Source organism: Formica exsecta, unplaced genomic scaffold (genome assembly GCF_003651465.1).
Source record: "Formica exsecta isolate Colony F162 unplaced genomic scaffold, ASM365146v1 scaffold80, whole genome shotgun sequence".
NCBI classification, from domain to species: domain Eukaryota; kingdom Metazoa; phylum Arthropoda; class Insecta; order Hymenoptera; family Formicidae; genus Formica; species Formica exsecta.
Window position 1 is genome coordinate 1,405,022 of NW_021853570.1, and position 11,466 is coordinate 1,416,487.

The following is an 11,466-nucleotide window of genomic DNA, read 5'->3' on the forward strand; positions in this document are numbered from 1 at the left end:
AACAATACTATATTCCTTCTTTAAGGTATCAATACTATATTTATGCTTATATTTAAATAATATATTTTAGGTACAAACGTATCTTCTCCATTGGATCCATGGGAATAACAACATATAATCCTGGCACGTTAGAAGTCACAAATAGATGGGAGTATTCCGATTTTATAAATGTACAGCCAATAAATAGAAGTCAATTAGGCTCCCATGAATTTATCATAACTGTGCGTAAGGAGCGGAAAAATGATACCATGAAGTTTAGTTCCGAACATAGATCACACTTGCTGACGGAAGCACTTAAATACAGAAATCAATTTGAAAAATCTAAAGAAACCTTGGTGAGTTTATATGTTTCTACTCTTTCTTTTTTTCTCTCTTCTCTATATGTTTTAATAGTTTTTTATAATAAAACATATTTATTACATCACTCAGATTAATTGATTATCTCTTTACCTAGAAAATTATTACAAAAATATCTTTAGCATTGTGGAATATTATTGTATATGAAGAAATTCATACAAAAAAGTGAAAAAAAATTACAAACTATATAACATACACAATTTTGCATGTATAACATTAATAAAATAACTTTTATATTTATAGAGATACCAAGCTTATAAACATCATTGGTCTGACACAAGATTACCCATTGTATTAGAAGTAACACCATACAGTCTCGATCAATTGGATCCTGCAACAAACATGGTATTAGCTAGCTATTGTTATAAAGATTTTGAAGGGCTTCTGACAATGAAAGATTATCCCAATGGATTTGTGATTGTATGCGGTGGGTTTGGTCGTCTGCATCTTTTTGCTTCTATCCATATGGAAGAGATAAAGAAAAGGTTACAGGAAGCTGCGCTAAATAATTTAGGCATTAATATAAAAATGTTAAAGGAGCCTATAAAACTCGACGACTTTATTGCTCAAAGATTAGGAAAGTTTAGCGGCGATGAGCATATAACAAGTGTTTCGGAATTTACTGTACACAAAATCTCCTCCAGGCATTTGGACCCACAAAGAAGAACGCTTTGTCTTTCCGACACCTGCCTATTGGAAAGAGATCCTCAAACATACAACATTTGTACTCTTAGGCCATTATCGGACATTTTTACCTTGATTCGTGATAACGATAATCCTCAACTATTTACTATACAATATCTTAATGGTCAAACGCGCAGTTATACTGCGACGAATAGAGATTCCTTATTAGCATCTTTACTAGACGGTGTAAGAGCATCCGGTAATAGAGATGTCCATGTGAAGATGTATCCTATAGCCAGAGGTAAAAGACTCGGACCTTTCAATCTATCTGTTGATGAAGAGGTCGAAACGACGCACATTAAATTCCTTCAACAACCACCTGGGGGACGTACGTTTGCTGAAATTCTGGAGAGATTTAATGCAAACATACCGTACAGTGGTCTTAATTACTCCACTACTCAAGATGTAAGATGTTTCTTTATTTGATAATATGTATATGATTATAAATAAGAAAATATAGTTGAATACTTGTGCATATAAAAGTTTGTACAGTACATTGAAGCGGTTAAAGTACATTAATTGAGTGAGTTTGAAATATTTTTGAAACTTTATAATGAAGAATTGCAAACATTTATTTTTATATCTTTTTTTATAAAGTCTACATGTGTGTACATATAAGAATTATAAACTTTCAAAAACAAAAATATTTGCATATATATATAGATAATGCATATCAAGAGACACATAAGACACATTTTCTGTTTATCCAGGAATTTGTACCGCTTGAATGGACTGTAACAACGTTACAACTCCAAGTACATCGTATCACAAATGATTACTTACAGGGAATCTTTACTGAAAACAAAGACAAGATTATCCTTGGAGCTTTGAATACTTTAATCAGCAAAGATTTGGAGACAAACTGCGAGATTGAGGCACAATTTCATGCACTACGAAGATTGGTGGCTAATAAAATTGGCTTTGCTGCATTTACAACGCTTTCTGGTTTTAGAGAAGCTGTTGGTACAAAAGTCGTAAAGGCTTTAAAGAAACAAAATTCTGGTGTAACGCAAGCTGCCATAGATTGTATTTGCGCTCTGATGCAACCGATGCATGATGATTGTGATTTAAGACAAGAACAACTAAACAAAAGTAGCTTGCTCAGCAGTAATAAGTTTTTAGAAAGTTTGCTTGAAATGTGGGTTAATCACATTGTAAGTATTTAAAATTACACATTTAATGTTATACATACATTTAGTCTTATTATACTTGAAAGATCACAGATTGTGTCTAAAGTTTACTTGAAAAACTTTGATGTGAATGCTTTATATGACTTATGTAGATGCTCCAGCTTATTTTATGTCTCAAATAATTTTATGATGTATATCTTTTTATCATCGAGATATTTATTTATATTTTGATTACATTTTGACGCAAATTCTATATATTTCATTTAATGAGATACCTAAACAAAAGTTTTTCCCGGGTAATATATTCAGAAATTCTTTATAAAAGATATAATGCAATATAAAAAGATATACATTTATTACACTATAAAATGTTGAAATGTTTAATTGATTGCTGCAATAAAGCTATTTCTTTGTTAATATTACAGAATCATGGCACAGGTGCATTGGTAGTCTCTGCTATGCTCGATCTTTTAACATTCGCCCTGTGTGTGCCATACAGTGAAACGACTGATGGTAAACATTTTGACAATCTTTTAGAAATGGTTGCTACAAGAGGCAGATCTCTGTTTAAATTATTTCAACATCCTTCGCTGGCTGTGGTCAAAGGTGCTGGATTGATAATGCGCGCAATCATTGAAGAAGGTGCACCAGAAGTAGCAGCAAAGATGCAAGAGCTGGCACTCGCAGAAGGGGCTCTACCAAGACATCTATTAAATAGTTTATTTACTGTTGGAAGTGATAGTAGACTGTTAACGCATCGACAATTGTGCCGACATCTAGTAGGTTTATGGATCACGGGACATCCCACAGCTATGGGATTATTGAAAAGAATTATGGTGAGTCGATTATATTATCTTCAATTTATATATAAGTGTGCATTATATGTGTATGTGTATATATAAAATAATATAGGCACTGCGCTCCCTATAAGAGACATTTAAGATATACTTACTATAATGTGGAACTATTGCTTTATTTGTAGCCAGTCGGTTTATTGAATTATTTGGATTCTGAGGAAAAAGTACCAGAGTCATTCGTTGAAGAAGAGAGATTGAACAATCGTGACAATTTAAAAATAGCAATAGATCACGCATCTAAAAATAAAAAAAGCCCACAATGGATTGCTATCGAACGTCAGATGCGAGTAGTTGAGAAGCATGTAGAAAATGCTTTGCAACATTGGGGTGCTCGTATCGGAATAGAGCGAAGAGAAAAAATTAAAGAGCGTCCGATAGTCTTGAGAAAACGTAGAGAACGAATTAAATCTGAAGCAAATTGGAAATTATTCTACTATAAATTTAATCAAGATCACGCACTGCCAAACTTGATTTGGAATCATAAAACAAGAGAGGAGTTGAGAATAGCGCTGGAAAATGAGATACGTGCATTTACTTCTGATAAAGACTTGGCTGGTGGAACTTTGATTGCGTGGAATCATAGAGAATTTGAGGTACAATATCAATGTCTCTCGGATGAAGTTAAAATTGGAGATTACTATTTGAGGCTTTTGTTAGAAAAAGATAGTCCGGACAACCCGATAAGAAAATCGTAAGTACATATCTATAATTATTTTACATACATTTACAAGAAACATAAGATATATAATTAATACAAAAAAAGGGATATTGTTTATTGTGCTTGATATTAATTTCTAGTACAAAACTCTTTTGACATAATTTGTAACAGTAGATCTTTTTTTATTTTTAATTACAGATACGAGTTTTTTAATGATTTATACCATAGATTCTTATTGACTGCGAAAATCGAAATGAAGTGCCTTTGCTTGCAAGCAATGACGATAGTGTACGGTCGGTATTACGAGGACATTGGTCCATTCTCAGATACAAAATATATATTGGGAATGTTGGAGCGTTGCTTAGATAGAACGGAACGCGATAGGCTAGTTATGTTCATAAATAAACTCATATTGCATAGACGGAACGTCAAAGATATAATGGATCAAAACGGAGTACGAACTTTGGTCGATTTATTGACATTAGCGCATTTACATACTTCCCGAGCAGTTGTGCCAGCGCAAACTAATGTGATAGAGGCAGGCCCGCAGCAGGACCGAATGGAAAAGGAATGGTATTACAATAACGGAGAGCAACGTGAAGGCCCGATAAGCTTAAAAGATCTAAAAGAATTGTATAGTTCGAATCAAGTAACTTATAAGACAAAAGTTTGGGCACAGGGATTAGATGGATGGAAAACAATTTCGCAAGTGCCGCAATTAAAGTGGAGTCTCGTTGCGAAAGGAACTCCCGTAATAAATGAAAGTGAATTGGCCAATTTAATCTTGAATATCTTAATTAAGATGTGCGAATATTTTCCAAGTAGAGACGCCGATGACGCGGTGATCAGACCGTTGCCACGCGTAAAGCGATTATTATCCGATCTTCAGTACCTGCCACATATTGTACAGCTTTTGCTAACATTTGACCCGATTCTAGTTGAAAGAGTCGCCACATTGTTATGTGAAATAATGCGAGATAACGCGGATGTGTCGAAAATTTATCTTACCGGCGTGTTTTACTTCATCTTAATGTATACTGGTTCTAACGTCTTACCGATTGCAAGGTTTTTACAGCTTACGCACACAAAACAAGCTTTTAGGAACGATGATGTGAGTTTATTTTTTTATAATACTTTAATATATGAATTCTAGAGATTATACATATAACGTTGTTATATTCTTTAGAACACTTCTTCAGATATTATGCAACGAAGTATTCTCGGTCAACTATTACCCGATGCAATGGTGAATTATTTGGAAAATCACGGGGCGGAGAAATTTGCGCAGATATTTCTCGGAGATTACGATACGCCGGAAGCAATTTGGAACGCGGAGATGCGACGAATGCTTATCGAGAAAATTGCTGCGCATATCGCAGATTTTAGTCCCAAGTTACGAAGTCATACCATGGCTAGGTATCAGTATATTGCTATACCTGCTGTAAGATATCCGCAATTGGAGAATGAATTGTTCTGCCAGATATTCTATCTCAGACATCTTTGTGATACCGTCAAATTTCCACAGTGGCCTATTCCAGAACCCGTAAGTTTAGACAATAATTGATCTTATCTTTTATACTATATTAAGCAATACTCTATATAGTATTAATTACTTATACGAGTGTAATATTTAATTAGGTGCAGTTATTAAAAGATGTATTAGACGCATGGAAGAAAGAAGTGGAAAAGAAACCACCTTTGATGACTGTGGATGAAGCTTACAAGCAACTCGGCTTATCTGTTGGAAAACAACATGACGGAGCGATTGTTAGGAAATCATTTTATAAATTAGCTCAAATGTATCATCCTGATAAGAACCCTGAGGGGAGAGTAAGTCTGTATTTATATTTTGTCTTGCGATTTGTATTTTGTTTATATATATACTTATTGAGCGTGTTAAAACATATTCATTTGATAATTTTAGGATAAATTCGAGGCTGTTAGTCAAGCGTACGAATTTTTATGCAGTCGCAGTTGTTGGTCGACTACTGGTCCTAATCCCGACAACATTGTTTTGATTCTAAGGACTCAGAGCATACTTTTTCATAGATATACGGATGAACTTAGACCTTACAAGTATGCCGGTTATCCCCAGCTAATCAAGACGATTAAGCTAGAGACAGACGACGAACGATTATTTTCCAAATCTGCCCCATTGCTAGCAGCTGCGAGCGAACTCGCATATCACACGGTACATTGCTCGGCGTTAAATGCCGAAGAATTGCGAAGAGAGGGTGGTTTAGACGTGTTATTGGAAGCATATACGCGATGCGTGTCTGTCTTGAGCAATTCGAGTAAACCCACCGACGTAGCGGTGCAAGTTTGTATGCATATCACTAGATGTTTCGCTGTTGCTGGATCGTTCCAAGGATGCAGAGATAAGATTATCGAATTGCCGCAACTTGTAAAAGACCTTTGCAGAATATTGCATTTTAAGGTATCTGCAAAAGTATTTTTACAATTACAGAATAACTTTTTATTTAATTCATTTGTTTGCAAGAATGTATTTTAATCTTGATTTCCTATTTTTCTTTACAGCATTTAACGAAATTATGTGCAGTTGCCACGGAATGTATTTCATCTCTCGCTACAGATAGTATATTACAAATGCAGTTATTACAATCTGGTGCTTTGTGGGATCTGTTGCTCTTTATGTTTAACTATGATTATACGTTAGAGGAAGGCGGCGTGGAAAGAAATCAGGATGAGAATCGTCAGGAAGTGGCTAATAATTTAGCTAAATTGGCAGTTCGCGCTTGTGCTAGATTAGGCGGTTACATGAAGGGAGAGAACGAGACGCCCGTTAATCCCGTTACCGTTGCCGCCCTAGAAAGCTTGTTAACGCCCTATCTAGCACGTCAGCTTGTTAAAGATAAACCTGAGGAGATTTTAAAGATATTAAATTCTAATTGTTCAAATCCATATTTGATCTGGGACAATGGAACTAGAGCGGAATTAAATGAATATTTAGAAGCAAAACAGCAAGAGAGATTAAATAATAGTGATAACTTTGAACATGATTTTAGTGATTTCAAGTATACCGCTCATGCCGATGAATTAGTAATTGGTGAAATATTTGTGAAAATATATAATGAACAACCAGTATATCCAATTGAGGTAAATTAATCTGTTTTTTAGAAATAAGACTATAGAATAAACTATAGAGAACTTACACATTAGCTTAAAATAATCGTTCTAGATAGATGATAAAAGTAATCTAAAAGAGCTATTATTTGATTTTCAGAATCCAAAGAGTTTTACGATAAATTTGCTCGAATTTCTATTGTTCTCTTCGGAATACTTGACATCTTTGAGAAGTATTCCTCTAAGTAAAAAAGATCAAGAGAAGTTGGAACACATTGTTATGGCGCTTAAAGCATTGAATAATGTTATTAAAAATAATCCTGGAATTGAATTACAGTGTATGGGGCACTTTAAGTTGCTATTCGGACTTTTGAATTGTAATAATTTTAAATTAATTCAAAAGAGCGCTTTAGAAATAATCAGTAATGTTACCAAAAATCAAGAATGTGTTGATGATATAGCCGCGAATGAAGTTGTAGTGCATTTATTGTTATGTTTGCACAGCCTAAAGGAATGTCAGCTTCTTGCGTTAGAAACTTTATATGCACTGATGAGTTCGACTAAAATCGTAAAAGATGCATTAGCAAAAGGTTTGTAAAAGATATAGTTGAATATACGAAGAGAATGTAGACATTAGAAAGTACATTTCTATATATTGATGAGGCTCTTCAATATAATTCAGATCTAATGTATTTATAATATTTTTCAGGAGCTGTTGTGTATATTCTCGATCTGTTTTGTAATTCGAGTAATGTTCAAATAAGAGAAGCAGCAGCTGAGTTGCTCGCGAAGATGTCATCCGACAAATTAGCCGGACCAAAAGTTAAACTTGATTTATCGAAATTTTTGCCTAGATTATTCAGTGAAGCTATTCGCGATGCCCCTAAGCAATGTGTACACATGTTTGAAACAAAGCACGAAAATCCTGAATTGATATGGGACGATGATGCGAAAGCTAGAGTAGCAAGAATTATTGCCGAGTTAAAAGACGAGTAAGCTTTACAAAAATTGCGATGTATCTTGTTCTCGTTTCTTTTCTTCTTTTTAGCAATGTGAAATTAATTCTGTTTTTTATCTTTTAGATACCATGCATTACAGAGACGGAATCCTAATGCCATATTAAAGTTACCTGATACGCAGAATAATATCGACATCGCGACCAACGAACCTGTCGTAGGTGGAGTATATCTTAGATTATTCATAGCCAGTCCTGCTTGGGCGCTTAGGAAACCAAAAGAATTCTTAAGTGAACTGATGGATACTACATTAACACTGATGTCCAAGGAAAAGACTGATGTAAATGTTATAAAATGGATTAATATTAAAACATATTAGAAATTTTGTATCAATATGTATTTGTTGTGTGCATTTATATTTTTACAACTAGACGGATATGTTGGAATTAACGACCCAGGCCCTCGTGTGTCTACTCCAAGCACAACCTATTTTGGCAGACCAAGTACCATCCTTGGGACATATACCACGACTTTGTCGACAGATGGCTGTTCAGAATAGTCAGCCATCGGTATATAAAACAGCTATATTAATTCTACATCAGTTAGCTACGAGCGAAGTAAGTGCTTTTGATTTTGTACGTATGTGTGCGCGCGTGTATGATAATTATGGTTACAATTCTAATTCTTGTTTTCGATTTATACTTGCATAGATTTGTATCTCGTCCATATGTCAGACAGATTGCATAAGCCCGTTAAAGCATGCAATGCAATCGAGGAGAGACATGATTGCAGTGGCATGCGAAACATTGAACAGGTTATTTTCGACAAATGAAGATAGACTTATTAAGCAGGTGGGCATGTGTGAAAAGCGTTCGTGTAATTATACGTTATAATACCATGTTCAGAAATATTAGATACAATATTTTGTTACTACATATAGGCATTAGATGCCGAAATGGTACCATATCTCTTAAATATATTAGAAGGACGATTAGATATTGTTGAGAATCCTGCCACGACTAAAGCACAAATAGTAAAAGCTTTAAAAGCCATGACGAAAAGTTTACTTCTCGGTGAAAAAGTCAATGCTATTTTGGAAAAGTCGAGCGTGTGGGCCGAGTATAAGGATCAACGGCATGATCTGTTCATTTCTAACAATACCAGTTCTGGTTACCTTACAGGTAAAATATATCAATAGCTTTTAACCAATAATTTTAACGTGTATAAAAATAAATATTTTTCGCTAATTAAAATTTTCTACTGTTCGATTGTTATTAGCTGCAACGCCTGTATCTGCTGGCTACTTAACAGCAGGGCCAAGTGCAACTTTGACCGCGGGTCCACCACCGGTAGACAAAGAAGATAATTTAATTAATAGAAATGATAGCATCTGATATAGGTAGCATCGTAAGTGATGCAAAAGACAGTGAGGGGATGTCAGTACTGTGTGTGAGAGATTCCTATCGGTAAATAAAACACCGATATAGAGACTACATTGTCTGTGATTTTTGGCTTCTTAAAGAAAGAAATTTATTAATCAAATATTGTTTTTGCTGTATAATCTTTATATTATAGGATCATATAATATATTTCGTTCTTTTTCATTACATTTATATATGAGTCGTAGTGTGTAATGTAATTATAAAACTTAAATTGTCAGTTTTTAAGATAACGCAAGTATAGATATATAGATAAATTATAATACACTTTATTATATCAAACAAGTTTTCGGACAAATTTTTATCTTATACTCAGCAGCATTGTGTAATGTGACATTTCGTTACATTTCTGGTAAACGGATTTATATTTGTAAGTTTGTCTGCGCAGGGTATTTAAAGAAACAAAAATATAATTCGATAGTATTGCTTGAGGTGCATTCAAAGAATCGACTTTTTTTCTATTTAAAAAATCGAAGTGAAGGAATAATTATCTGTTAATTAAGCTTAGCTTAGAATAACATTATTATAAGTTATTTTGTTTTCTGGTTTTGACACAATCATGTTTTCACATCTATATATAACCGACTAAGTTTTGTAGTCCAACTTTTAAGCTTAATTAAGCTTAATTACATCTTTACTTGAATTTTTATTAAGGAAAAATTAATATACTATATGAAGAAATATGTCTATCTTAACCACTTCTCATATCTTTAGAAATATCTATATATGTATGATATGGAATATTATAAAATGTTTATTTTTTAACTAGATTAACCTAAGTTTACATGTAAAAATTTTCAAAAGAGCTATGAGTAAGGGTTATGTAATAATTTGCAGTAAAATCAAAAAAAGAAAAAAAAGAAAACCAACAAGAATTCATATGTAGTAATGCAACAACTTTCTCTGTGATAGCATGTTAATTGTGACATATACATATAATGAAAGATGGTGGTACATTCTAAGTCTCGCCACTGTAAAAACACATTTTCATTCCAAGCAGTCAGAAATATAAAATGTACTTATACAAAATTGATCACATTCTTGTGAGAGAAAAAGATTAAAAACTATGAAAAAAATTAACATATATTAAAGAATTGGAAAATATCCCTATCTATTCATTCATAATGAAAAAGCTAATCTTTTTTCTTAAAGTTATCATTATCAGAATAAAAAGTTTGATTGAAAAGTATAATATTATACTTATTTGTGCAAAACATTTTTACAATGTACATATTTTTTTGAGATGATATCATATTTTTAAATCAGAAGGTATTTTCAATTGTATGCTTGGTAACCATCGCGATTTAAACGTATCTTGAATTTTGGATGTCATACTTGCTATTTATTATCTTGAAATATACATTACTATGTATACTTTAATATTAAAAATATATATACTATTTATATCATTATAATTATCTAAATATATGTCAATTTTTCTACGACCTTTCTAATATTTTTCAATCATACAAGATAGAGTTCTATTCAAATCGCCAAAAATTGCAGAATATTTATTACTGAACAGGTTATTTGCTGATTTATTTATTCTCAGATTTTTCGAGGAAGAATTCTAAGTTTTAATTAACAGGGACTCCTCGAAAATTATATAAAAAGCAATAACATCTGATAATATTATAAAAAAGACTTCATTAATATCCATTTATGGACATTTATAGACATAATGGCAAAATTTCCAAAAAAACATTTATATAACAGACATTATCTAAAGAAAAATCGTCAAAAAAGAAAAAAGGGACACATAGGAGCATTTTTTAGATATCTTTACATTTAGACCTCGTTTGAGCAACACCTCTTTTTTTATAATAATTAAAATGCACCGTATCGTGTATAAACAATTTGTTAATTTAATTGCGAATGAAAGAGCCTTAGTTAAGTTGATGTATTTTATCTCACAAAGTTCTTAAAATTGTGAGCAATATATTGTAAATACGTACATATGTATAGGAAAGATTTTATCACAGATTATCATACGTATGATTAGAAAATAAACGATTTTGCACATGATACAAATTCTTTGAATCATTCGATTTGACGAGTTAGTTAATGTACTTGTGCTCTTATCTATTATTATTATACTATTATTTTAATTCTATTTAACATGCATTGAGCGATCTTGCCTCGTTAATTTCATCAGCTGATTCTTGTAGAACTTCACACAGATTCAAGTATTTATTTTCCGAATAATTACTGAGCAATTTGTCTAAACTTTGTTTCAATTCGGTAAAAGTCGGTCTACTTTGCGGCCTCAGATTCCAACACGAATACATTATATTATATCTA

The 11,466-nt window shown here is 32.8% G+C and overlaps 2 protein-coding genes across 6 annotated transcripts in view; one reads left to right on the top strand and one right to left on the bottom strand.

Annotated features, from left to right (window-relative positions):
* Nucleotides 1-10,230, top strand: part of LOC115244177 (dnaJ homolog subfamily C member 13) — a 73,526-nt gene extending 63,296 nt beyond the window's left edge. The window contains exons 4-20 of one of the 2 annotated variants that reach the window (XM_029821617.1): nucleotides 71-335; nucleotides 601-1,446; nucleotides 1,752-2,195; nucleotides 2,597-3,007; nucleotides 3,154-3,719; nucleotides 3,885-4,797; nucleotides 4,873-5,229; nucleotides 5,325-5,516; nucleotides 5,611-6,123; nucleotides 6,225-6,803; nucleotides 6,931-7,360; nucleotides 7,480-7,762; nucleotides 7,853-8,066; nucleotides 8,158-8,343; nucleotides 8,437-8,577; nucleotides 8,667-8,907; nucleotides 9,005-10,230. In XM_029821617.1, coding sequence (XP_029677477.1) covers nucleotides 71-335; nucleotides 601-1,446; nucleotides 1,752-2,195; nucleotides 2,597-3,007; nucleotides 3,154-3,719; nucleotides 3,885-4,797; nucleotides 4,873-5,229; nucleotides 5,325-5,516; nucleotides 5,611-6,123; nucleotides 6,225-6,803; nucleotides 6,931-7,360; nucleotides 7,480-7,762; nucleotides 7,853-8,066; nucleotides 8,158-8,343; nucleotides 8,437-8,577; nucleotides 8,667-8,907; nucleotides 9,005-9,120 — 6,697 coding nt within the window. In that variant the 3' untranslated portion in view covers nucleotides 9,121-10,230. The remainder of the gene's footprint in view (nucleotides 1-70; nucleotides 336-600; nucleotides 1,447-1,751; nucleotides 2,196-2,596; nucleotides 3,008-3,153; nucleotides 3,720-3,884; nucleotides 4,798-4,872; nucleotides 5,230-5,324; nucleotides 5,517-5,610; nucleotides 6,124-6,224; nucleotides 6,804-6,930; nucleotides 7,361-7,479; nucleotides 7,763-7,852; nucleotides 8,067-8,157; nucleotides 8,344-8,436; nucleotides 8,578-8,666; nucleotides 8,908-9,004) is intronic. The other variant, XM_029821618.1, reaches the window with a different exon arrangement.
* An 868-nt stretch (nucleotides 10,231-11,098) lies between these two features.
* Nucleotides 11,099-11,466, bottom strand: part of LOC115244178 (tyrosine-protein kinase receptor torso-like) — a 7,119-nt gene continuing 6,751 nt past the window's right edge. For all 4 annotated transcript variants that reach the window (XM_029821619.1, XM_029821621.1, XM_029821622.1 and 1 more), the window contains one exon: nucleotides 11,099-11,463. In XM_029821619.1, coding sequence (XP_029677479.1) covers nucleotides 11,280-11,463 — 184 coding nt within the window. In that variant the 3' untranslated portion in view covers nucleotides 11,099-11,279. The remainder of the gene's footprint in view (nucleotides 11,464-11,466) is intronic.